Here is a 27,265-nt window from a genome sequence, read left to right as displayed (position 1 = left end):
TGACTAGCAATACTGCTGTGATTTTATTCCCTGCTGAGAGCACTTTTGGAAGATGTTCAATATATTGTAATGTGTTTCGAGAAACTGGAAGCTCTGCTGTTTTAGACTTGGAAAGTCATAGCTGGCAACCTAACGTGAGATCACTTCTTAATCTCTGAGTACTGGTAGCAGACAGCTGGGATTCAACACTCTTGAATCATTTATGTTCAGAAGAGCCAATTTGCAATAATAACATTGCTGACTTCATTTTTGCACGCAGAGCTTAATGAACAGAGAATGATGTGAGTGGTAATAGTTTAACTGCTCCGTTATCAACCCAACTCAACTTTGTCAAAAGCTTCTGCATATTTTGATTGTCATGAATGTCTTGCCTTGGTCTCCATGTGTGAGTCTATTGTAAATTACACAGAACAGTGCAAAGATGTTTTAACACTCAGTCTTAGAAGTACAGGTTTTGTCCCACAGAAATTATTATTGCAAAATTTTAACATTGAACTGAAATGTAACAGACTGTAGGTCACTCTTCCTTTAATATTGGTACTTGTCTAGTACTAGGAGGAGAACTTGCCCTCTGTCTGGAAAGGTACTGGAAGATTCTATAGTTTATATAATACAATAAAACTGGCTTAAGTAGCATGAAAAAGGAAATTAAAATTGTAACGCTACCCTTACTTATCGTTTGCTATATGGCTTTCCATCTGGCTTAAGTAGCATGAAAAAGGAAAATTGTAACGCTACCCTTACTTATCGTTTGCTATATGGCTTTCCATTTTCTTTTGATTATACTGTAGACCTATTTTTCCTGTGTTATACATTGTTTTCCCCCAACGTTTGGCTCCAAGTGTGCAAAGCAGAGAATGAAAATAGTTAAAAAAAAAAACAAACCAAACAAACCAATCCCACTTTTGATCATATCTTACATACCTAGGAATGTGTGTATTTTCACTCCTAAATTCACCTCTTTTTCTTTGTTTTGCTTGAGTTTCTGGGCCAAGAGCCTATAGGAATAATATATTACTCATGCCTGGCATTGTAAAAATAATATTTAATATACTACCAGTAATACAGGTAAATTTTGTAATATCTGAATTTGAAATCTGCTCCTGTTTCTGTTGCCCTCCTTCTCTCTAGCTCTCTTCCAGAAGTCCTTCTTCCTCCTCAAGATATTTGGAACAGTGGCACATAATAAAATTACTGGCTATAGTACAATCGTGAATTACAAGTAGCTTAAATATATGTATTTGCTACTGAAACTCAGAAGTTATTCTGTGATATGATCTAGTCTAATATTATCAGATAAATCACAGCAGTCAGTAAGCCCTGCTCTCCAAAGCACTTGAGGAAGAACAGTAGTCCTTGAACACCTAATCACTGCAGCCCTGACTTTTCTTGGAAATCTCTCCAGGTTTTTTTTTTTTTATTTTTTTTTTCCACTGTAATAGGTTGGTCAGAACAGGAAGAAATTTTTAAAATTCCTGCTGAAGGGAACTAGTTCCACAGGGCCAGCATACTGTATCAGTAGAAATTTTATTTGGGATGCAGCATGAAAAGTGAAAAACTGAAACGTTGCTGATAAGAAACAGACAAGGATCTTCAGCTTTTGATATTGATATAAGTAGAATAATATTTTAAAATTTTTTTAAAGATCTTACTATTTTATAAATATTTCTAACTGTAATCTTTGTGACAGAGTGTTGAGATTTAGTGACTTCTTTTTTACCCTCAAGTGTTTTAAGTGTTATTCCAAGGCATGAGGCTTTTATGCTTCAGGAGTTCAACAAATCTGAAAATCAAGGTACTGGGAGATAGTAAAATGTTCCTTCTTCCCTAGCACACCAGTTGAGAGCATCTAAAAGGGAATGAGGTACTTCACTGTAAAAGCTGCAGTGGCTCTTTCTAGAGGAAATGTGTAAGATGTAAAAAGAGTACAGAGAATTGTTGGAGATACATTTTGACTCATTGCACACAAGTGTCAGTTTGTAATACTTTCACGTTTGCTTACTATTTAAAAAAAATACCAAAAGGGAGATAGTAATTTAGAGTCCTGAATAGTCTGTATTTTCTTCTGTGTAAATGTTCACGCCATTTGAAAAATTGTATTTCATCAGGTTTTTTCCTACAGTTGTTATTTGAATAGTTTGTTTTTCTGATAGGGGATGTGTTGCAGTTTTAGATGATACATCAAATTAAAAAGTTCAAGTGTAAGCACTGAAAGTGCAGATTTGTGGTTGGATTTCATGTGTGAATACTGCAATTCATTAACTTCTAACCCTTCTTTCACACAGAGCAAAATCTTTAACAACAGATGTAGTGTATTTGACAGCTGAGTTCATTATACCATATATTAGTATGATAGAGTTCTTACTCTAGTGTTTGTCTGTGTTCTTCAAAAAAAACCCTAAGCAACTATATGAAAAGTGAGCAGTTATTTTTGTTTTCTAAATCAATTATTGTGATATTAGCTAATACCTTCCTTATTTTTCAAATATTATTTTTTTAAGTAGTGAAGATATTAACCAGCTGCATAGTTCAGTACAAATATTATATGAAGATATGATTCGTGTTTCAGAGACCAGTTAGACTGAAAATGTGTTACATTATGTACTTTGGCTTAAGGTTTAGTGAAATAAAGTGAATCCTCCAACTCAGATCTAAATTAGAAATAAAGTCACTTTTAAATTACGTTTGTAGTCAGTGGAAAGACATGTATGAATTAGTCACATCTGATCTCACTCTATCCTGTACAAATATTTATGTCACTGTATTATTTATGAAGGAATATGGCACTGACAGAAGTTAGAATTCATCTGTTAAATCCTACATTTAATGGTGTGAATATTAAATACTCTGCGAAGATTTGCTTGAGGATGTGAATGTCTCTTTGCAAGCCCAAATGTTGTTTCCTGTACTGATTTTTACCAGAGGTGTTGCCAGTAAAGAAGAGGGATGGAAGCTCTGAAGCATCCAGGAACAAATCCAGTAGAGATTGCTCGATAGAGGGAAAGACATATTGAACATAATTCCTCTAAAACTTGCTGCTGTGTGGAGAAAAGCTGTAGGACATAGTGTTTATAAAATTCATATTGCTTGGAAGATCCCTTTACATTCTGCATATTTTCATGGAAAAGGTGTCTGTTTCGTTAGCAGGCATTCCTTCTTCAGACAGACTTACCTGACTCTTCAGAGACCCCTGAGCCCCTTTGTGTGCACCCCTATTCTTATTATTTGAATTTAAGGAATTTAGTGTTATGGATTTGAATATGATTTGGGCTTTTTTTTTTTTTTTTTTTTTTGTGGGAAATGCATTCTTGTGAGCATAATAGGAAAATAACTTTAACTCTTTTTTAGTAACGGATCTTACTTTTTGTTGTCACTGAGTGAGCTCTAGAATTAATTTTTACTTTACCTCATAGTTATTCTGTAAAATCATACTATGTGTTCTGTATATTCTTGCCAATGATTGATTTAATGTATTTTATTGATTGGGTTTAAACCTTTCCATTACTACCCATTTTGCATAGAGACTAATTAGCAGACCAACCTAAAAAAAGGGTATTACCAACATATCACTTGGTCCCTGACTACCTGCCAGTCTCTTCAGAATCAGAGTTTCTTGAAGAAGGAAATGCAAAGGATTAAAACAAATAGAAGACATGGAGATTTTCCTGGATGTAGAACTTCAGAGATCACTGCAGTAACAATGGCATAGTAATAATTTCTGTCTCGAACTCTGGGTACCATAATAGCTCTAGGATCTCAGCTCTTTAAATTATGGAAGCTGAATACATAGTGTATTCAAAGTTTTGCAGTTTACCAAAATCTTTATTTCATTTTGGTCCCTGAAAATTGCATATTTTGAATGTGATTAGATTAATCCCATTAACCTTATAATGTAATTGGTCAGCTTTTCCTGTTTTCCCCAGGAATTAATTCTCAATTTTTAATGGAAATTGCTTAATGAAATTTGTGCTAGATTAAGTGCTTTTTTCTTTATTGTTTTTGTTAATGCTGTTTTTAATTGCAGGAAAATGTTAATATGGCTTTATGTCCCTTATGTGATTGTTTTTCTTGACGGTTGTCCTTGCAGAATTAACCTAATAAATAGGTCCAGATGTAGCAACAAGAATGAATAGCAAATGCAACTTTTAGAGTGAATGAGACTGGCCTGGACAGAATGTAGCATAATCATTGCTATTTTAAAGGAGGTTTCTTTATGAACAGAAAGTGTTACAGTGTTCAGAAAGTGCTTCAGTGTTACAGAAGCCAGTGTTTGGATTCAGATATTCTGATGGGGTCATAAAGCATTCATGCATAAGATATTTAATGATGGATAACAACTTTTTCCTGAGCTGAAGAGCAGTACTTGGAGTTTCACACTTGCTTGCCTGCATTAAAATACATGAAGAAAATAAATATCAGGTGAAATTAATTCTAGTGATTAAGAACCATTACAAGTTTCAGATATAGTCAGGCAGAACCATATTTCAGTGATTATAGAACTATGCAGCCGTGTTTTTTCAAATGAAAGATTTAGCTGTTAATTACATGAGAACAGCTTATTTACATTGAGACTTCAACAGGAGTTTTTCTTTGATCCAAAGAGTCCTTCTTTAGTTGTGTGTGTCCTTTGTATCTTCAGGAATACTGTAGTTTGGATTTTCTGCTGTGGATTTTACTGTGCAAGTACTTGAACAGTAGTTGGACATTGCAAGATCAGAAAATGATTTTACAGTTTATAAGGTGGATTCTATATTTTATTACTGGTTGGTTTTTTTTTATTTTTTAAACAGACCTGTAATGTAGTCGTACGACAGGTGGCACCCATATGTTTTTTATGTTTCTTCACATTATCAGAGTACTGCACAGGGTGAGGATAGGTTTTTTAGGAAAAAACAAACAACCAAAAAACCCAAACAAACTGCCCAAAACCCTAGTATCATTTTTTTTCTGTGATACAGGGGAAGCACAGTTTTGTTATATTCAGCTGCAGGAGGCAGAGGTCGAAAAGCTGTAGCAAATCTGTACTGTTCAGAAGGACACTTATCATTAATTCTTCTAATGTACAATGAGCACAGTGAATTCAAATTTATGAAAATGTAATAGTATCCTAGAATTCATAAATCTGCAGGTTAAAATTAAGGTGGTAGGAAACTTTTTTCTCCTCCAACTCTTTTAAAAAGACTATTACATATACATATGTTTAAGGTCAGAGGACTCTTAACAGTCTCTAACAGATCTGGCCTTTTTTCTGTAAGTTTAGATAACTTTTTCTAAATCTTTATGGCTTTGGCACAATTTTCTAATAACTTTTAGGTTAAGTAGTTGTGATTACATCTGAAAATCACATTGTGCATGCCATAATTGAAACAGGATTCTATTTTGCTTATTCGAGAAAAAAGAATATGGTTACAAGTATTCACACAGAATGAACGGGTGATGAATATTGCTGGGCTAATAACCCTTTGGGAGGGATGCAAGAATACAGATTGATTTTTGTTCTCTTATCCATAAAATATTTTCTTGATAACCCTCTAGGTCTTTGGATGGCTTTAAGTGAACCAGAATAATAATTTGATTTTGGCTTCAGTTGAGTTATTTGACAAATTGAATTCACCATTTTTAGTAAATGCTGCTGTTGAAGAGTTAAATTGAACATAGAGAAAAAAAAAAAAGGCATAGCATTTTGAAGATTTTGAGTAGGCTCTCAGGGATCCAGAGGCACGCTGCTGCTACATAAATATAATCATACCTCTTTTCAAAGCATATTCACTTGGGCACATTGAGAATCAATAGATTATAAGTTCAGTAAATAGGCTTCAAAACAAAAAATGTTTTGCAAATATGCAGAGCAATTCAAGTATAATTTGCAGAGCATTTTACCAAGATGCAAAGGTTTTAGTCTTTCTGTTTCATAGTGAAGACTTACATGTATCATTGTTAATACTGCATAAAATCCTGACAGAAAATCATATGGAAAAGCTGAGCTGAGGCTTTTGCATCCATATTCTGGTGTCTTTAAAAAGTGCTGTTTTGTTCTTAGCCAGTCTTAAGTACCAGAACCAAAGAAGGCCTTCTACCAATAGAAAATAAAATTACCACCAGAAATTTTCAGTCTGGCAAAACCCCAAAGGTATTGGATGTCTGTTTATGTTAAAAAAACAAGCAAATGAGGAAAGAAGCCCCCACAAGCCCAGCCAAAACCATCCAAACCAGAAGAAGCTGTTTATGCTGTCTGGTAAAAAACCAACTGTGCTTTTTCATGGGTTCATTTCTATACATCCCAGCTATGATTTGTGCATTGGAACAGCACATAATGTGTAACTTTCCATGATGTTGAATTTTCACCTGATAGGATACTACACTTCTGGGCACTGGAGGGGATTTTTGTTTCTTCTAAATTCTATTGGATGTTCTTGTCAGTCCAGATTTCATTTTTGCTACATCACAGTCATGCTGTATGTTGAATAGTTTCATCATAATTACTTATTCTTTCTCAGACGAAACATTAGGTTCATCGTAATTGCAGAATTATCATATTTTAACTTCAGTAAAGTTGCCTATCTTAACAATTTGAGCCTTAGGATATAAATGTCTACATAATAGTGGGTATTTGCTGTAGAAAAGCAATGCCAGACTGTCAAGTGTGTCAACAAATTATACTGAAGCCAATTCAGCTAAAATTGCTGTGGTGAAGATCAACAGAATTGAGAAAGTTGACCAAAACAAAATGTTTGCTGGAAACAAAATTGGAAGCTGGTTTAACATTTATTTTATATAATTCCCATTTCTACAATCTTAATGGGGAGAGAATTAGAAACGGAATAAATCTAGATTTTACTTACAGAAAGATGAAAATATCTAAAAATATTTAAAGTAATTAATATCATAACATTGAAAAAAGTATTCCAGTTTATTTCAGAGCAGCCAAAGTTCAGGTATTCAGTAAAAGAAACTCAGTACCCAAAATTATACTACACTGGAATGATTGAACTTATTTGAAGATTTGATCAAAGAAATTAGAAATTAAAAGGTGAATTTTTGATTGGAGGTTGCAGGTGATCAATAGAAAGTATTTCTATAGTGCTTTCCAAATCTGACTTTTCAGATATAATCTTGTCAGTAAGCCAGGGGTTTTCTTGCTGTTTGGGTTCCCAGGAATTTTCTTCAAGTTATTTTGTTATAGTTGGCAAATAGAATTGGTGAAGATACACTATGAAAAACCCTAGAAAAATCCAAACCACAGTATTCCTGAAGATACAAAGAACACACACAGCTAAAGAAGGACTCTTTTTATCAAAGAAAAATAAAAACTCTTGTTAGAATCTCAATGTAAATAAGCTGTTCTCATGTAATTAACAGCTAAATCTTTCATTTGGCAAGACATGGCTGTATGTTTGCATAATCATTGAAATAGGGTTCTGTGTGACTATATCTGTAACTGGGAATGGTTCTTAATCACTGGAATTAATTTCACCTGATATTCAAACTGTATTTTAATGCACGGAAGCAACTGATGTTTCCTCCTGACGTGTAGTTCATCATCTGCTCTGGCTCTGACCATAATGAAGTCTCCCATCATGAAGTAGTGTGATAACAGCATAAATATTGTAGTAACAGCGTGATTTAACTGCATGAATCAGCAGTGGACTGTTGGGGCTTTCCAAATCCCTACTGCAATTTTGCTATCTCAACACAGTGTTAGAAAATAAATGGGGTAGCTTTAGGCTTGGAATGGTTCCAGTCACCATAAGTTGTCTGACTTTGTGCTTTGCTGGGGCTGCAAGGATGCTATTTCATACTTCAGTCCTATTTCAGTCTTGCTGAGTGTGTTATCATTTCCCTTGTGGCAACATGATCACTCACCAATAAGCAATACACCCTAGGTCATGAATATGGAACTGCAATGAAATAATTTGCCATTTTATTATATTTATTTATGTTTAATTTTTAGAAAGAAATTACAATTATTTTGGATATTTTTAGCTATTTGGATACTTGTGGAAATTTATTTTTGCCTCCATGTAGATTTTGAATACTCAGTTTTTGTTAATATATCTACACAGGTATCAGAACTCATCCAATTGATGGGCTTGTTCATTCTACCAGTAGGCTATCCAAAGCTTTTCATAATTTTCAGGAAGACTGTAAATAGGGAAACTCCAACATATCAAAGGATAATACTGTGATGAGACTGGTTTTCTAGTGACCACAGTGTGTCCACCTAACAATAGTAATGAGTTATTAATATTATCTGCAAAAAGAGCTAGGTGTTAATTTCTCTTTATGGATTTTAATGGAAATCTTGTGACACGTAAGTGCTTCCTGTATGTGTAGCAATTTTTGTTTATCTGTCTCAGAAGGCACAGTGGGAAGAAAGTACTATGATCGGGAAGATAATAAAGATATAGTTTTGATTACAAGTATTAAATTATATTATCCTTACTTATTATCTCTCTAATAATTATTATTTATTAGTATTTACTTAATCAGTTTTCTTACTATCAGTTAAGAAGAAGAAATGAAATATTTTTCCCCCACATGTTATTCTTAACATCTTCATTTCTGTCTTTAATTCTGAAAAGTGAACGTAGATTGGTGGATGCAAAAGTGCCATATAATGATTTCATGTGGTCAACTTTATTCTGTACACTTAAATAGCATTTAACAGTATCAACAAAAATGTAATACACTCTCCTAATTTTTTTTTTTTGGTTAATCATCTACAAGAGGAGGCTTCTTTAGTGGGAGTCAGTATGAGGCTATCTAGCATTTCTACTAACAAAATAGCTGATAATAGAAATCTGCAGATGACACAGATTTACCGTTCTGACAAAGTGAGGAGAACAGAGCAGTTACATAAACAAATCTTGAATCACTTCTTCAGTTGAACTCTTCAGGCAAGCTGTATTTTGATATAGTCAAATGAAAAAAAAATGCAAATAAAGTAAATTAGAATAGGTCATACCTCTGGAGTGTGAGATTGTACCCGGTGACCTGTGGCTTCAGAAGGGTGGGTGATGCCTACATCTCTCCTCATGAGCTCCCAGAATGATGCTGTGGTACATGGGAGTGCTTGGATCCTTGAATTAATGAAACTAGGAGCTTGTTTTGCCTTTTGGTGGTTTTCTTTCTTGGTCAATATTACATTCAGTTCTGATGTCTTAGGTCAAGGACATAGAGAGGGCTCAGAGAGCATGGTGAAGTATTTCACATACTTTGTCAAAAAGAAAACCAATAGGTGAATTGATTCATATATGAGAAATTTGATATGGAAAAACCCCCAAGACTTTAACTAATAATGAATTTCTGTAGCTCTTAAAGATTTCAAATTGGTGTTTTTCTGAAATTTAAAAAAAACAGTAACCATATGTTTAGGTTTAGTTCCTGTTATCCACACAGGAGATGAGACCAGGATAAGTAATGATCTTCTCTGACAGTATCATCTATGATTGTAGGAACCAGCCCCAAATTTATGCTGTGTACCTGTCAAGTAATACTCCCACTGACATACATGGTTGCTAGCATGTGTAAAAAAGCAAAAAGCATCTGAAGCTCTCACAGTTGTTGAAACAGTTAGATAATGAACTGGCCTTAGAGTATAATTTTGAATTGTCAGTCACCATTCCTGAAACATGTATAATGTTTTTGTCTACAAATACCTTCTAAACATTTTGGACTCTAGTAATTTTTAGTTATCTTTGCCAACTGAGAGCACACAGTGCTAGAACCACATTGCAGTGGTAAATATGTGTAAAACTATGATTCTCTGTAAAGCCTACTTGCAGAGGAAAAGCACTGTTTTGAATAAAAAAAGATTCAGTAATTGTTGAGTAATCACTGTTTTTTTCCTTATTGCTTTTATTTTTTGTCGCCTTATTCAAAAACATTATTGAACTCTAGAAGCAAGTTGATTTTGTTCTGCCTCCAAGTTGTGTCCTTCCTTGTCCTGGAAGGCTACATGAAGTAAAAAGAAATATATGTATATTTTCTGTTCAGACCTCTACGCCTCTAAGGATGCTCGGACTAAATTCCGTAGGGATCGAGCAGTGTGGTTTGGAGGCTGGGATACAGAACTGGGGTCCCCTTCATCTGCACATGTTGGCAAGAGTTGTGTTTGGTCTGATTCCTGCCACAGGAAAGGAAAGATGTGATGCTAGGTGTGTATAATCTGAAGCGATTGCCAGTAAGCCTTGCTTTATGGCTTCTACTTCAGAGTGCTGCTGATACTGTCCAAGTTTTAAACCAAGTCTTCCACACAATGAAAATCTGATTTTACTGTCATGTAAGTTTCTAGAAAAAGCACTTTCTGATTCCTATATCCTGTATTTCCTAGATCCTATATTTCTCTCACCAACCAATTTTTTAAATTTTATTTTCAGTAAATACCACAAAGGGATCTCTGCATTTTCTCCATTTCAATATAAAAAGGATTTTTCTTGAACAAAGGAAGAACTCCGGTTCATCCTGTGCAATTTAAGTGACCTGCTAAACTAAATGCACTGGCAGGACTTCCATTTAGTTAGTAATTCACAGCTGTCACTGGAGACATCTCTCTACAAAGAAAACTGTTTTCTTTCCATGTTTATTTGTTCAGCAGAACCTGCTGCATAACAATGTCAATTATTGGCCTTATCAGTGTGTAACCCTGGAGAAAGACTAAAATCACAGGAGCCTGTACACTTGACAACCAAACTCAATCAAAACTACTGATAAGAGAACAAAGAGAAACCAGAAGCTTTTGGAGTATGAGCTTAGTAATAGGATGAAGTGACATATGCCTTTCTTTGAGACAAGAAGATGGAGGAGGATTAATTTTCTTTCTTTCAATTTTCTCTTCTCTCCTATGGTTTCCTAAAGGCTAGTGCATGTAGATTTTGCTGTCTTACAACAAAATTGTCTCTTTGCAACTGCAAGACAGTAAAAATAACAAGAATTGAAATGCCTATTGTTTTACAGTCCTTGTAAACAAATCAGAATTAGATTTTTTCCAGAAATGTCATTATGGCAGATTTACTATTACTATCGTAGCCTCCTGGTTAGATCTTTCAGCTGCCTTAAAGAGTAAAATCTTTGCACAGCTTCTTTGCTCTCTTTGTAGTGTTTTTTGCATTAGACATCCCTTTTCAAATATACAAAGAGCTCTCATTTATCCCATCTTAATTTGTTTTCTTCACAGTAGCATTTGCTTGCTGTTAAGGGAATAAATAGCAATGGTTCCATCCAGTCCTCGGGAGCTGATGCGCTAAAGCTTTTTGTTAATTTTTTTTCCTTGCAATTCTCACACATCTTTCTTAGTTTCAGGCACTGATCCCCACAGGTCAGCAAGTTAAAAAGGGGCATCTTAAATCCTTAATAGCTGTTGTTCTCTACCACATCCTTTCTTAAATATTGCCACCCCTGAGAAGAGATGACAGAGCACGGCATGGAACTGCTATGGCAGTGCCAGCTTGCAGGCAAGCCTATTAAAGCAACCTGAAATTGCCAGCAGCAATATACCTCTGAAAGTTGTATTTCATGTAGTTGACATCTTTATTCTCTTCTGTGAGAAAAGGTCACATCTTCCAAGCTGTGCTATAGTGTCCTTTCTAGGAGATTATTGTGATAAATACAGGAATTCCTCCTCTCATCTGCCTGCTAAAGGAGCAGAAACAGATGAGAGATGCATTACTGCACCGACCAGCCCCTCAAACACGTTATGCTATACAATGCATCACTGAAATGTTTATCCATTAGAACTGTTAGTATGTTTTTTTGCCAGACCCTGAAATACTTTTTGGTCATGTTTATTTATTTAAGCAAAAGGACATTGTATTCACAAGGTATGGCCTTGTAAAAGAAATAATGTTGTCACAAGTCCAGTTATCCGAAGAAAATTAATTTAGGTATAATGTTGTCCTTAAAACCTATTTGGTTTATGTGTGGTTTTGATTCTTTGGATAACCATTTCAAATAGATTCTTTGTAGGCTTTTCTTTGAATCTCTGAAGACCACAACCTTCTTCGTAATGTGATTGGCGTTTTTATAAAACCAAGTGGTTTTATACAAACACCTGGGAGAAATATAGCAAAATATTACTCATATTCAGTTTATGAGTAGTATTTTGCTGTATTCAGTCACATGCTGAAATAATTATTATGGAAACAGTATTTTTCTCTCCATTTTGATTCTTTCTGGTTTTGTAATATTTCTCTGTACCTTGTGGGAAATGAAGGACTTTGACCTGTTTGGTCTTTGACGACCATTCTAGAGTTGCTGTGCAATTGTCAGAATGTTTTTTGGCCAAACTGCTCTTTGGGTATTAATACCATGACAGAGGCCACTGCTTTTCAGTGTGCAGATTCTTTAAAGTGTGAGTGTAAACTTGTTTATTTCCTTATGTGTGTGGACTGCCAAGAAGAGGTAGTCATGGTCTCAGAGCTTTTACGACATTCATCTTGGAAATTTTAAAAATGAGCAGTCCGAAAAGATTAACCTAGCCCATTGTCACCCAGTGTACTGAAAAGACATTCAGTTCTCTCATGTTTGTCTGGAGGCAGTTCTTTTGTAGATAAGTAAAGAAGTGTACTGGTTTTGCATTGGAGCTCTTCATTCAGCTCTTCGTTTACAAACACATTTTTTTCATGAAACATTTATCATCTTATATAGAAATTTAATCTCAAATTCTGGCTGGCTGAAGTTGAGTTGTAGATATCTATTTTTATCAGTATAGTTGTGTAAAAGAAAGGCAATTAAATATTATATAAAGAAAGTGTGATAGTGTTTTAATCATCTTAGAAGTTCAGGGCCTTAGGATATTTGTATGTACCTTAGGGCTTCCAAGTACTCCATGTAGAGTTACTATTTTTCTGTGGTTCCAGTAATATATTCTTTCTTTTTAAAAATTGCATTTCTCTGGGACTTGCATGAGAATTATTTATTTGGGTTTTGTGTAATTTCTTTAGAATTGTGTTTAACAACAGTAGACTGGGAAATGAAGAACTGACCTTAGCAGAGAGTATTAGAAGAATGTTGCTTGTTTAACCTTGTGAAGCAAACCTTGATAGAGAATATTCTCATCTTCTAGAATGCCTTTGGATTGCTTTATAATGGGGGTAAATATTTAAGTCATAATGTAATTTTGGTGAAAGATCAAAGGTATATAAGTTATTTCACTTTGATTTATAAACCATTAGATAAAGTGAAGCATTTTGTATGTGAAATATCAGGACATAAAGAGCAGCATATATTTTCTAACAAAGCTTGATAAATTTATGTTATTGTGTGGTACAGGAAGATTCATCTTGGTTTGGGATTTTTCCAAACAAAATGAAGGTGTCTTGAACGCAGTCTCAGTTATTAATTATGTTTCTCATGTAGTATTTACTCGTTTAGGATATTTTAATTCTTTAGCTTATAGTTTACAATTGGATTACATTGTGTTAATTTCAATTGATGCTGCAGTCTTTTGTCTATGGATGCACTTTTGGAATTTCTCTCTGACTGAAGCATTTTTTTTCTTAAGGCATCAAGGAATGTATAGAAATTTGAGGGGATGTTGTTGTTTTTGTACATTGGGAAAACCTGTGCAGCTTGGGTGATCCCCTGTCTTGTGTTCCTGTGCCTGCGTGCTATGCTCACCAAGGAAGCTTAATTGATTTCTTAATTTGAACAGTGGCATTTTCCTCAGAGATGAAGGGATTTTCGGATTACTTCTTATTGATTTTTGTGAGGCTCCTCAAGTTAACTGGGAAATTTTCAGTTATCAGATGGGGCAGGTTGTTTCCCTGTTTCCTTTATCTTCATGAAGATCTCTTACACTGCCAAGTCATTGGTTCTCTGTACTGCTGTCCTTAAGTCTCTTAGAGGTGCACAAATTCTTTATGGGCTTTGTCATGGCAAGTGGGGAAAGATTGTTATTCAGAAGAAAACACCAAAATGTGGCTTCATTTGGTGGTGACTGAGCAATGTAATGGAAATGGCTTTTCAGTCCTCTATCCCCTCGGATACTGACAATGTTCCACTTGAGCTGTGTTTAGGACTACTTGTTTTACTTTTGAAAATACATTAGTTTAAGTAGGCTCTGCACTGTGACATATTTATTGGATGTAAAAGTTACGTATCTCAGGCAATACTACTTAAGATATAGAAACCAGGTAATTTTGCATCAGCCATCCTTAATATATGTTTTCTCTAAAACAAGATGAGATTTTTCTCAGAACAATTTACAGCATTTTGTCAAAACATAATCATTACTTTAGGTTAGAAATACATACAATTTTTATACTCTTTTCTCCTGTGCTTCATTATATTCAGTTGGTATTTTATGGTTTTCTTTCCTTTATTTTTGGCTGAGTTTTTAGCTATACATACTACAGTGTTAAAATCTAAGTCATTGTAGATAAGGAAATGAAATATGTGTGAATTTGTAGCTGTAGAATTGTCCCACTTAAAATGCATTGCCAAATTATGGTCAGGAAAACCAAATCAAGAAGAGTAGTTAGCATATGGACTTCATGGAAAGGTAGAATTGTAAATTTTCTCTTGGAATCTGCTATAGGAATATTTTGATCTTGCTTGACTACAGAAAAAAAATAGATAGAAGGTAGTAACTTATTGGTAGGTCATTTCAGAAATTAAATTCGGCCATAATTGCTGCAGCCTTAATTGGTACAGTACATTCTGTGTTTGGATGGATTTTGTTTGGATTTTCTTTTTATAGAATGACCACCAATCTTCATGATTTTTTATATTCTGGATATTTGCACCTGTTCTCCTTTATTTGTTGTGTTTTGGATGGAACTAGTGGTAAATTACATACTTGGGCTTTTTATTATTTATTTGTTATGATTTATATTTTGGTACATAAGAAGTACAGATATATCCAAATACCATCAATTTAACAATATTTCATAAAACAATATGGCCAAAATTGTAATCACAGTGGTTCAGGACTGTTCTGTTCTGAGCTCTAGCAATTGGAACTGTCAGCTCTATTTCCTGGATACAAGTGTGAAGAAGCTTCCTGAGATGTTCAGTTTCCATAAGAGATATGTAAAATGGAAGTTCTGTTTTCTCTAGTCTAAATGTGAGAAAGAAACTAGGACTGTTTTTGTTTGACTGTCCAATTTAAGTTTGAATTTAAACCAATGTTCGAGTATCATAGAATCATAGAAGGCTTTGGGACAGAAGGGACCTTAAATCCTTTAGGTTCTGTGGCAATGCTTGCTTTCATTCTAACTCCTTAACCTTGTCTTATAAACTTGAGATGATAATGTGTGGATAGTAAGTTCAGCTGAGAACAAGATCTAGCATTCAAATTTTATTCTTGTTTTAGGGATGGTGATTACCTACCATACCAGCTGAGATGTGGTCCTTTAATGTACTTTTCAACCAATTCTCTTGGAAATGAAGATGTAAATCTCTTCAGCTAAGTGAGCTGAAGCTAAGCACAGCTTCTCTGACAGAGTCCTTTAGAACTACATATTTTATGATTAGTGATTAAGGTTGCTAATGACTTGTGTAAGAGATCCATACCAGATGAAACAGGACTTTAATTGCTAGTTTAGTATGCTGAGTCCTGGAATCTTTTTCAGTTGTCATGAAAAGGAAAACATGAAAGGAAAATGATAAAACCATCAACTTTCCATAAGCTTTCATTTTCAGGATGTTAAGGTGTATTTCTGTGACCTTCTTATTAGGAATATGAAATCAATTATAAGAATAGCATAATTCTTTATGTTTTCATAAGATTAATGGCAGATTGATCAGTTGAAATGAAGAATTAAAATGTATATTTGAATCAAAGAATATATATTTATACTATATTTGAATCAAAGGATGAAAAAAATATATCCTTGTTGAGAACCACTGTCATTGTGGTCCTGAATGTAAGCTGGTAGCAGAAGAAATTAACCTTCAAAATATTGTGATTTTTTAAAAAAATATTCATTTTAAGATGCAACAAGTCTATCTGGAATTCTGAATATAATTTTTAGTTTGTAGAAAAAAATTTTATTCCTACTGTTCTGAGTTCTATGTGCTATAGTCTGTTGATTGACATGCCGTGGTGTGTGAAAAAAGGTCAAAATTAAGGTGTGTAAGACTGACTGAAAGAATTAATATTCATTTCAAGGAATTCTAGGAGCATAAAGTAAGTAATGCACAATAAAGGAATGTACAAGAAAAGATAAAATTTTGCATTGAATTTAGGAAGTTCAGTGTTACAGTGTTCCAGCAAATATTTGAGTTGGGGTTTTTTGACTCTTGTTTTTTTCCTCTAAACTTTCACATTCCAGGTGTAAGTTTTTGAGTGACACTGCTTCATGACTGACCAAGAATATGTCTCTCAAATCTTTCAGACTGTGTTGAGTGCAGACTTCAATGCTCCTACCACTCAGCACAGATAAACCAGTGTTTCCCCATCTCGTGCTTATCAAAGTTTTGGTTCATCCATAGTCTTTGAAGTTACAGGAACCAGGAAGGCATTTTTGCATCCAGAATCCAAAATGGACTGTTCTGTGCTACCTCAGTCATTGCTGCTGTGAGCTTTCCATGCTCAGGAAGCAGCACAGGCAGTCAGCTGTACCACTGAAGGATCCGGGTCTATTTATGCCTCTTAACCCATATCTGCAGCAAATATTTCTTAAGCTGCAGTAGGTGACCTATTCCTACTATCTCTTTAGTATTAGATTTTGAAATCTTAGTGTTCTCAATTCCAGCTGGGCCCAACAGGAAAGAAATGTTTTCTCTGACTCCAAGACGCAGGTAATTAATAAGAGGCACAGCACTCCAGAAACAGAGCTCGTTATTTGCAACTCCGTGTAGCAGGTTGGGACATCTGGAGAAGGAAGAAGTGGCAGCAGCATAGGGAATATTGCTGAGCATATTGCAAGAAACAGTACTCAAGAAAGAAAAGAGACCTTGTCTCAGAGCTAGAGCTGTATTCATTTGGGGCACTATCATATCAACAGCAAGGGGCAGAGAGAAGGGAAAGGTGGCACTGCTGAACAAGGTGATCAGGCTCTGCAGAGCGTGCTGGACCTGTGCTCTCGTGTCACTCGGCACTGCAGTTACTGCTTTGACAGCAGGCGGGCGGGGAGCATTTGTACTGAGCTTGGCCGAGTCCCAAAGCAGCAGGTATCCTTCATCCTAAATATCGGGGAAGAGGATTAGAGGTTAACATGGCACAGCACTGTGCCAGCCTGGGAACTGCAGCTCTTACAGGGTGTGAGGCACTGCAGCTCTGGCACATCTGTCTGTCTGTCTGTCTGCTCCGCAGTGCAGGGAAGGGGACCAAGGCCACCGAGGGGATGCCCACTTGGCACTAGCCATCCTTTCCTCTCACACTTGGCAATCCCAAGTGCAATCAAGTGAAAAAGAATGTTGTAAAGGAAATAGGAATTAAATAATCCCTATATTAAGGATTTTTTTTTTTTGCCTGTATAATGGTTACATCTGGTTGCAAACAAATGAATCATCATCCAGCTCTATCTCTGGTCCAACATTATGCAATTTCCCATAAAACCGTAAAAAATTTAGATTTCTTTTAATGCATGCATAAGGTTTATTTCTATTTTCTATTATCTAAAAAGATAATGAGTCTTTTCTTTTCCCCTGGCAATAATTGGTTTCCTCCTTAGATTGTCTCAATAATTACTCTAAATAAATTTTTGTAGAATTTTACTTCATTAGTTCTTTAAAAGTAGGTGCTATGTTCTGGGATTTCAGTTACAACTTTGGAAAGTACAAATAAAGGGGCCATTTCATCAAATTGCCAGCATAAATTTTGCAGTGTTTTTATATGTGTTCATAATGTGTAATATATACAGCTCTCATTAAAATTATAGTTAGCATTTTCTTATCAAATCATTGAAGACTGTATATAAATTTAATTTACCTTTTAGTTACTTATATACAGTCCTAAAGTATAATATTGTAAAGTTTATGATCATAAAGTATAGCAAGATTGTAGGTTCTGCCTATCAGTATAAAATAGAGCTGTGGTAGACCAGGAGTGCTCAGACTGTAATTTCATTGCAGTTAACAGCAGGAAGGATTAACAACTCTCATAGAAATGTACTGTATTTTAGGAGTGCCTTTATTTGTTAAATTAATAGATTGGTTCTCAGTTTTGACACTAAAAACTAATTCTGTTAATGTCCTCAGTATGTTCAAGTTTGATTTTAACTTTAGTTACTGCCATTTTATATAGCTAAAATTGAAACACTATTACTGGCTTTTATGTCCTGTTAAGTTTCTTCTCTTAAGGAAAAAAACAAACCTTGCAATTGAACTTTGTCAATAATTCACACAGACAAAAACTCTGTATTTTCAAATTAAATATACTGCTTTGATTAGCACAGAAGATACCTTCATGTTCTACTCATTAGAATAACATTTTTATGTTTTATAGACTATCAACATATTTTCTGTAACTGGTTTAAATATTCCTTCCTTCAAGATCCACATATGGAGTCAGAGTAGGAGTGATAGTAAATAGCATAACAACTACAGATAGCCATTGCCAAATAACCATTATTATTGGCCAAATTTATGCTAAAAGGTGTATTTCTAACAGGATTATAGCAGACATCCTACTGTAAGGAGATTTGGTAATGAACCACATTCCAAAACACAATAAAATCAGCTTTCTTTGCCTGGGTTTGGGGTTTTTAAAGATTGTTTTAATATGCTCAGGTTTCAGTTTTTAAAGATTGTTTTAATATGCTGAGGTTTCACTGGGTTAAAATCTCAATGAGGAGAAAGAGGCTGGTAACTTTGTAATAATTATTATAAATATATTTTGTGAAGTTTTATTAATATTCAGTTTTGATTTAGTCTGCAAGGAGCAGACCTTGACCTCTTTGATTTTAGAGGAAACTGAGGAATAAAGGCTTTGGAAATCACCTTTTTTGAGCTGTCTATCTGGTAGTCTGGTATTTTATTTTAGATACATGTATTGGATCTTCTGGGATAACATTTTTTTCCCCTCAAGAATAATTTTGTCTGACAACAGCTATTGCTTAACCTGCAATATTACTCTTACTGTTGTGGTGTGTAAAACATAGACCTCATACTTTTACTCTTCATACATCTAGAGGGGCTTTGATGCCACAGCACTTCCAGCATGTTTACCACTGTCTCGTCTTGACTACAAGGTGAAGACAATAGTTCTAGAATGCATGTTAATTTTCTGAGACAAATTAGATTTTGAAAGTACATTTACATTAAAATTGCACGCTATATAGCAGCTCCTAAGTGTTTAAATATACTTTATATATAGTAGCATAGTTGAGCATGCTATATATAAAGTGTTGTAGCATATTTTACAAACACACATGTGTAAAGTATCATGTAAATCCAAGAGTAGTTAAAGTTGTGGCAATATGATGAGTGCAATTCTACAGAAGATAAGGTTTTTGTTTGGTAACAAAAATGTTGAATTTCAAATGTACTGAAGAATTATTTCCGAATTGTGGGTTGAATACACCAATGTAAACCAGAAATCTCTTACAAAGGCTAGTATATAGTTTACATTCAGATCTTTTGCCGTACTTAAAAGTCAGCTTGATTTATAGATCTTTATAGATCTATTTATTCATAGTCTGACCCAGCAACTCTGCTTCACCAGCCACCAGCCCCCCATATCTGTTAATTGCAAATGAAAAATACAAGCTTCTACTTGTCAGGAAGCATACCTTTATTGTTTCTTAAAATTATCCAAAGGGGTAAATGTTGAGCTGCTTTTTTTTTTCTTTTTTTTTTTTTTTTTTCACATTTGGATTTCTTTTCTATTTAAGCCCAGGTCCTTTAAAAAATAAACCACTGGAAAATTTCACTGTGTAAGGGAGGTCCATAGTGCAAGCTGCTGCTGCAAGCCAGGTTAGCATTGGAGCTTGAGCAGCCTCTTCAGGGGTGTGCCAGGCGAGCTGTGAAAATCCCAGTGGACAGATTTACAGCTTCCCTGGCAAGCTGCTCATGCACCCTCGTTGCAAAGGATTTTTTTGTGTGACAAGTTAGCTTCAGCTCGTTACTATTGCCTCTTGGCACCTCTTTTCTTCTTTCCAGCCCCCTCTGTGTGGAAGTGCTCTTAGATCCTGCCCGAGCCTTCTCTTCTCCCTGCTAACAAATGCCAGTTTGCTCACACTCTCCTGGGTAACATCAGCTGCAGCCCCTCACTATGGGAATAACACTGTGACGAAAATCTCTTCACTTTTTGTGCCTGATGAGGGGCAGGAGCAAACACCAGTGGTACCTTGATCCTCCTCTGCTTGGCTGGCAAGGAGGGAGGGAGGATGGAGATGCCTTTCCGTGGTGTGGCATGAGAGGGCAAACACCACACATGGGCAGAGCTGAAGCTGCGCTGGCAGGCTGGGCCCCGGTTCAAGGGATTGGTATAGCTGTTCCTCTCAGTAAGAGTCCAGGAAACCAGGGCACTCTGTTTGCCAATTTCAAAGGACATAATTTTGAGCATATTTTTTGTTGGTAAAGCCAAAATATAAACAAACATTGCACTGGGCTTTTAGAAACCCCAGCTCTGATGATGATGATGTACTGGCTGCCCTGATTCTTCAGCCAGGTGTCGTCACAATACCATTTAAATTAAGCAGAAAACAAAACTCTTCCAGGAATATTTTACAAAGATGGATTTTTAGACTCAGTTTTCATCTGAAATAGACCAGGCAATTTATCATCTACAAGTTTTTAATGGTAAATGTTAATTCACGTTATGAGTAATCATATTTCAAAGAGTGCCTTATATTTTAATACTGTTGTGGATAGGAAAACGAATCTAAGAAGTTAGTATGCATGCCTCATTTGTACATGATGCTTAGTAGTTCCTGTTTATCTGTTGGCAAAAAAAATAATGATAATTAAAAATAAGTTAGTAATCTTGAATCACTTGTAGTAATTCTTGCTCTTTTTTTTTTAACTGTAAAATGCTGAATTGAACAGTTTTAGACAGACTTGTCATGTAGTCTTTTAAATATTAAGTAGTGTGTTTGTACAATTCTTCAAATCCAAAGACTTTGTTTAGGGGTTTTTGATAGTTTCTTTATAGTCGTTTCCTTATTTCCAAAGAATGCTCCATATGCAGCAATAAAGGCAGCATGATTTTCTTTAGCAGTTAAAGAAAAATAAAATGTTCTTATTTAAAGAAAATAACATTTTCTTTAGTGAGGTTTTTGCCAACTTTTTTTATTTTTAAGAAGATGTAAGCTTTATCTGAGCAAGTTTTGAAGCTCTGTAATAGATCACAGGAAGATAAGCCTTATCTTTAGACAGCAATACAAGTAGTATGTCTTTGGCCAGTTACTTTACATGGATTTATAACACATATTCACTCGTCAGTATCAGTCTTAGACTTTGGTCTTCTCCCCTGGTAACAGTGGCAAAATGCCCACTCAAACAGAAGTGGACTTGGAGACAGTAAATGCATTACTCTGCAATGTATTTATATATTTAATTCAGATGAAAACTATTACCAAATTTGAAAATAATGGTAGAAGTATTCAACTAGTTAATCACTAACAGTCCTATTTCAGATTTGAGCTATAAGTTAAATAGCATGGACGCCAAAGCTATAGTCTTTGGGTGTTCCAAAGCCCAAAGAAAACCAAAGCCCAAAAGAAAACCAAAACGCTGCTCCAGCAATATGAATCATTTGCACCAGAAGTCTGACCCAGAAAAGTCTTGAGACTGCAAAGAGTAAAAGAGGTAATTTCACAGAGCTCACTGAATTAATTGCTGTGTCTTAGGGCTGCTTGAAAGTTAGTTTTGTAAAAGGAGAAAAGAACTTTCATGGAGGAAGGCATTTATGATCCCTCCACACAACCTTCCTACACTCTACTGCTAATTTATTAATTGCAGTTATCAACATAACTGTCAAGTAAGTACATAGAAATTTTTTAGAAGAGTGGGATTTTGACAATTGTACAATACTTTATTAAAAATGTGTTCTCTCAAGTGTAATAGAGACATTCTCATGCTGTGTTGTATTGCTACTTATTATTCATAATTAAATATACAGTACTGCTCAACTTCTATCCTTTCTCTTTTCATATTACAAGAACCAGTATAGCAAGACTGTGAAATAGATGAAGTCAAAATAATTTTCTCACAAACTAAAAGAAATAATTTAATGTTAATTTCTGCTCCTGGCTTTTCATAAAATCAGTGAATCCTTGCTAAGGGCTTCTACAGCCATCTTCTATGAAGGAAGGTGCAGAGCAGGGAGAAGGGGGAGCAAGGAAAATAAAACTCTTACGAAGAAGAATAATTTCCTTGGGTATTTTACATTATACTGCAGGATTCAGATTTATAACATGATAATGGCTGTAGTTTTAATTGCATTCCTATTCACTTACTTCTGATCTTTAGAATAAACCTGAGATGTACTCATACAAAAATATACACATCCTCACAAATACATATGTATGTATACAAATATGCACAAATTGTCTGCATTTTTTCTGCAAAAACAGAGCACCTAGAAGATACAAGCAGGGTTAACAACTTCACTTATTCCTAAGATTGCCTAATACCTCCCATCATAAAAATCCACATTCATTTTGTTGTGACTCATCCAAAACGTGTATTTTCCTGTTTTGCCACAGTTTATCAAAACTATTAAAACAGACAGGTGATCTGCTCTATGGAAATTTTCAAACATGAACTTCAAATTTAGGGTGGCTTTTGCGTCACATTTGAAGGTTTCTGACCTTATGGGTCACCAGTTTTTTTTCTTTAAAGAGCAAACTAACTTCCTGAGTTTAGTCAAATTGGGAGCCTTATAAAAATTGTCATTTGCATGAAGTCAGGAGACAATTTGTGGTAGCTGATCTTCCAAAGAGTCCTCTCAGAGCTGGCAGGTTTCAGCCTACAGACGAGGATTTGGGGCTGTGTGCTGCTGAGGATCGTGGTGGATTTTGATGCATGTTCATCAGAACTGAACATAGAGTCACTGTCCCAGAGAGCTTCTTGTTACCTCTGTTTCTGGGCTTAGGCTTCTTGGAAGTGAATTTTGCTTAAACTTAATATGAGAGAGAAGAAAACCTGACCCACAGGAAAATCTTTTGGGATCAGAAACCAGCAGGGAGTGGGAAACATGGGCTAAGAATCGAGGTGGGAGTTGACTGCAACTCACTGAAACAATAATTTATTTCATAATTCTTCATGTATAAGTAGAGAAGTAGCTTATCTTTGCATTGTGTGCATTGTGTGAGAGAATCCCAGACTTAGCAATCATCCATAATTTTGAAAATTTATCCAATTGTATAACTTCATCCCTGGAGCATAAATATAATTTGGATAGGCAGCAATACAGATTATTTTTCTCAAAAAAAATTATCAAATTATCTATCAAATGACCATATTTCAGCTACAATTAATAGCAGGTTTCTGAACTGAAAGGTTGAATAGCAAGTATCTATGTAAAAATCACTAAACCTAATAGGATCTCAGGTTTGTTTGGGATACAGAGGTGCTACACGACTGGTTGCTTATAAATGATCATTGTATAAGTAATACATAGTTATTACACTGCTATTTGAAAAAATATACTTACTTTTTTTTTTTTTTTTTTCTTTTCAATTAGGAGTTACTGATATTTTTACAGAATTTGCCCACAGTACACTGGGGAAATGAAGACATCAGTGTACTCCTGGCAGAGGCCTACAAACTGAAGTTTGCATTTGCGGACGCCCCCAATCATTACAAGAAGTGAATATAAAGAGACAGAAATCATTACAAGCAACGTGTTCTGCAGTATTATGGCATCTGTTGTTCTGGTTATGCTTTCAGCTCATTGCTCTTTCATTTGAAGTAAGATGACCATTAAAATTCTGTTAGAATTTGCAGAATGAGAACAGAATACCAAAGAAGCGGACAAAGCAGGATATCGAGCACTGAATGAACTTAAAAGTGAATTTTTTTGCTCAGCATGAAAAATGAGTTCAGAAGTCTTACAATTTTCTTTTTTCCCCTTCCCTAAGTAATATTGTTGTCTCTCTTATTTATGTTGAGTGATTTTTCTATGTACTTTAGACTTAAAACTACTTATGGAATGATTTTGTCATTATTTCAGTGTCACCTGCCATGACTTTATCAGCCAGTTTTGGTTGGTGAAATCTATCTACTTTGAGTGGCAAAAAAGAACTTTTCCTTGATCATGCAGACCATATGAGACAGCAAGGCCTGTGTTTTGAGGTCTGGTTGTAACTCAGAAGACACTGATATTAGCACACCATCTGTTGTTTTTCCATGGAATTAGGTTAGATTACTTCTATAATATACGAATATAGAAGGTTGTAATGGAAATTGGTGGCATTTTTCTGAACATTATTCAGTCTTGAAGGATGCTATAGAAGCTTTTTAGCCATAAAAAGGAGTTACTTAAAGCGGAAGACTCATCTATTACACTGAAATAAATCCCTCTCAATATATTCTGGAGTGCTTTAAAATAGTGAATTAAAGAGAAGGCATGGTTTTGTCAAAGTAATTAAAGTTTCTCTTTTAAGGCCTTGCAATTTTTCAGCATGGAATTTCACTTTTAAGAAATGTATTAAGGAGCTTGGTTTACTAAGCAAGATGTATTTTTATCTCAGTTGTTGCCTTATCCTCCATTTCTAGCGATTAGAAAAGGAAAATTAATATATCTTTCCAAAGCTTTTTTGTTAAATAATTTAATACCCTTTCCCTGATTACTCAGAGGAAGAGAGCTAGCTCCCAATAACAAAAACAGTAACTGTATACTCAGATTGCTTATGGGTCATTAGCAGAACCAAAATGCTCTATGAGTTTATAGACTAAAATTAACGTTTCCTCATATAACCATGGAATACTAAATAATTTCTTAAAACCTACATAATTCAAGTGCACTGTTTTTTTCCAAGAAATATTTTCTGGTAAGAATTCTAATTTTGCTCTGTTGGATGTAAATAACTCATATTAATTTGTGCCTACCATACACATGCAGGTTATGAAGGGTGGGAGTTGCAATAAGCAATACACTTAAAAGTTCAGACTTCCTCAGTTTGGTTCTTGAGTTGCACAGCATTGCACAGGAAGTGTAGTGCACTTTTAAGTTTGGGAAATAAAAAACCTTCAAGAGATTTTCTCTTATGACTTGTTAATGAAAGATTATTTTCAACTTCTTAAAAATATGTAGAGACATATTTAGAAGAGAGCTTTCTAAATGTATTAGTTACATTACTTGCTTTAGGGGCCTTAGTTCTTCACACAGACTTCATAACAATTAGGTGTTTCAGGGTAAATAAAGTAAAATACCTTTTCACCACCATGTGATTATGAGACCATCTATATTTTAAAAGTATATGAAATCTTTGGTAGAAGATAAAAAAATTATTATTTCAGAAGCCGGAGTGTTCGGCAGCTAGGATGCATTTCTTTTCCACTGGTGTCAGCCAGGTGTTTCAGTTGTGATGGATACAGGGTCAGGCCTCCCAGATGGCTGCATTTGTGCCTGGAATGTGTAGTGGATCTGTGCTTCTTACATGTCTGTGTACTGCTTTCTGTAACTTCAGTTCGTGGTCTAATGTATCAAAATTTATGTTTACAAAGAATGTCATATTGTGCCTAACAGTGTCTACCAATAACAGAATAAAAGAAACATGAAATCTACGACCATTTGCTTTAAACTTGGTATCTGCAATCATTTGTTAACAGAAATGCATATTATTGTAATGAGAGAAGACAACACAGCATTAACTGGTGTAAGGGTTTTCTATAATTAACTTTTTTCTATTAAGATGTTATTTAGGTAGTTACATGTAACATGGAAAGTTGACCCAAAGTTGTCTGCTGTGTCAGATGCTCCTGCATAACATTTTTGGGACTGGATATATGAAGTTTCCTTCATTGGGTCCACATAAGTTGTCTGTCATGTCTTCCAAATTCAACAGGTACCTCTTACTTCCCTTGGAAGGAAGTATTACCATTAGAGGTCACATTTACTATTGTGTCTGTGTCAGAAGTTGAATATTGTACTTGAGCACATTGCTTTTTAAGGATAGTGGGAAGTTTCCTAATATAATATCAATGTTTATTTATGTAGATATAGACTTTTTTGGAAAATACGATATAGATATATAAATAACATTTATATATCTATGCAGATAGGAGTAGTTATCAGTAAATAGAAGGCCAACATTTATGTAAAATTTCAAATTTTTATCAAAAGCCCACACATTTAACAATTTTACATCTCAGGTAAAATGTCATTCCAAAAAAATATTGCATAGAAAAAGAAATAGCATTATCATTATTACATCCCATGTACTTAGTTTTTTCAAAATTCAAGATTCTGAATATTATAAAACTCCTTGTAATATGCATTTTCTTATGAAGGAGGCATCTTGACACGTCACTAGTGAAACCAGGCAGTTATTTCCTAGAACTCATGTGAAATATTTAAATTGCAGTGTCTGAAATGCGTGTTAAATAATTTCTGTAATAAAAGTTTAAACTAGAATGTACAATATAAAAAGATTTATCACTACAGAATTTGAAAAATGTAAATAATAAATTAGTTAACTGTGTAAATACAGTACCTGGAGTAAGATAGAAATGTAAGTTGAAATCTTAGGTAATTCTGTAATATGTTATAAAAAATTAGTTTCATTATTATTTGGCGCAGTTCCGTATGGAAAGGCCTGTTCATTTTTTTAATTTCCTAACCACAGAACAGAACTAGCTGAAGTTCCATTGTATGCTTCTGACAAACATTACCACTGAGGCACTGGTTAAAACTGTAAAACTGGTGAAAGATAAGGAAATAAACACATATTTATAAAGTGCTGTATAGAGTGGAAAGCTTGTGTTTATTTTTCCTTCAAATACGTTGCACCCTACACCAAAGCATGGATTCGGTGTTTCTGTTTTACAGCCCCAAAAGCCTTTATCACCAGAGGAGATGGGTTAACAGAACCTCAGTTCTCAATTACATTTCTGCCACTCTCTGCCCAGGTTTTGCAAGTTTGGTAAATACAAGCAAGTTCCACGGGTGTGTCCGTGCATAGACCGTGTACATACAGGGTATGGAGCATTTTCTGGAAAGAGTAGGTGAAGATAGATTTGACACCACAGCAAATTAAATTGAAGAGAAGGTGAAGCAAATCAGGGCAAGGCGCACAGAGGAAGCACAGAATTCTGTACGGCTCTGGGCGTAAAGAAGAAGGGGAAAACAGCTCATAGTGAGGAAACAGTAGACAGGTGGTAAGACCTGGAAACTAAGATGATTTAAGCAGATTAACTATCAGGGAGAGAT

General features: G+C 34.9%; 1 protein-coding gene across 1 annotated transcript in view; it reads left to right on the top strand.

Annotated features, from left to right (window-relative positions):
* Positions 1–26,794, top strand: part of TBC1D22A (TBC1 domain family member 22A) — a 140,311-nt gene extending 113,517 nt beyond the window's left edge. Inside the window, exon 13 of the mRNA XM_041474591.1 lies at positions 23,576–26,794. Coding sequence (XP_041330525.1) covers positions 23,576–23,704 — 129 coding nt within the window. The 3' untranslated portion in view covers positions 23,705–26,794. The remainder of the gene's footprint in view (positions 1–23,575) is intronic.
* The last annotated feature ends 471 nt before the right edge of the window (positions 26,795–27,265 follow it).

This window comes from Pyrgilauda ruficollis, unplaced genomic scaffold, assembly GCF_017590135.1.
Source record: "Pyrgilauda ruficollis isolate IOZ18807 unplaced genomic scaffold, ASM1759013v1 scaffold33, whole genome shotgun sequence".
In the NCBI taxonomy this organism is placed as follows: Eukaryota; Metazoa; Chordata; class Aves; order Passeriformes; family Passeridae; genus Pyrgilauda; species Pyrgilauda ruficollis.
The sequence above is the reverse complement of the archived record's forward strand: the minus strand, read 5'-3'. Positions and strand labels throughout refer to the sequence as shown.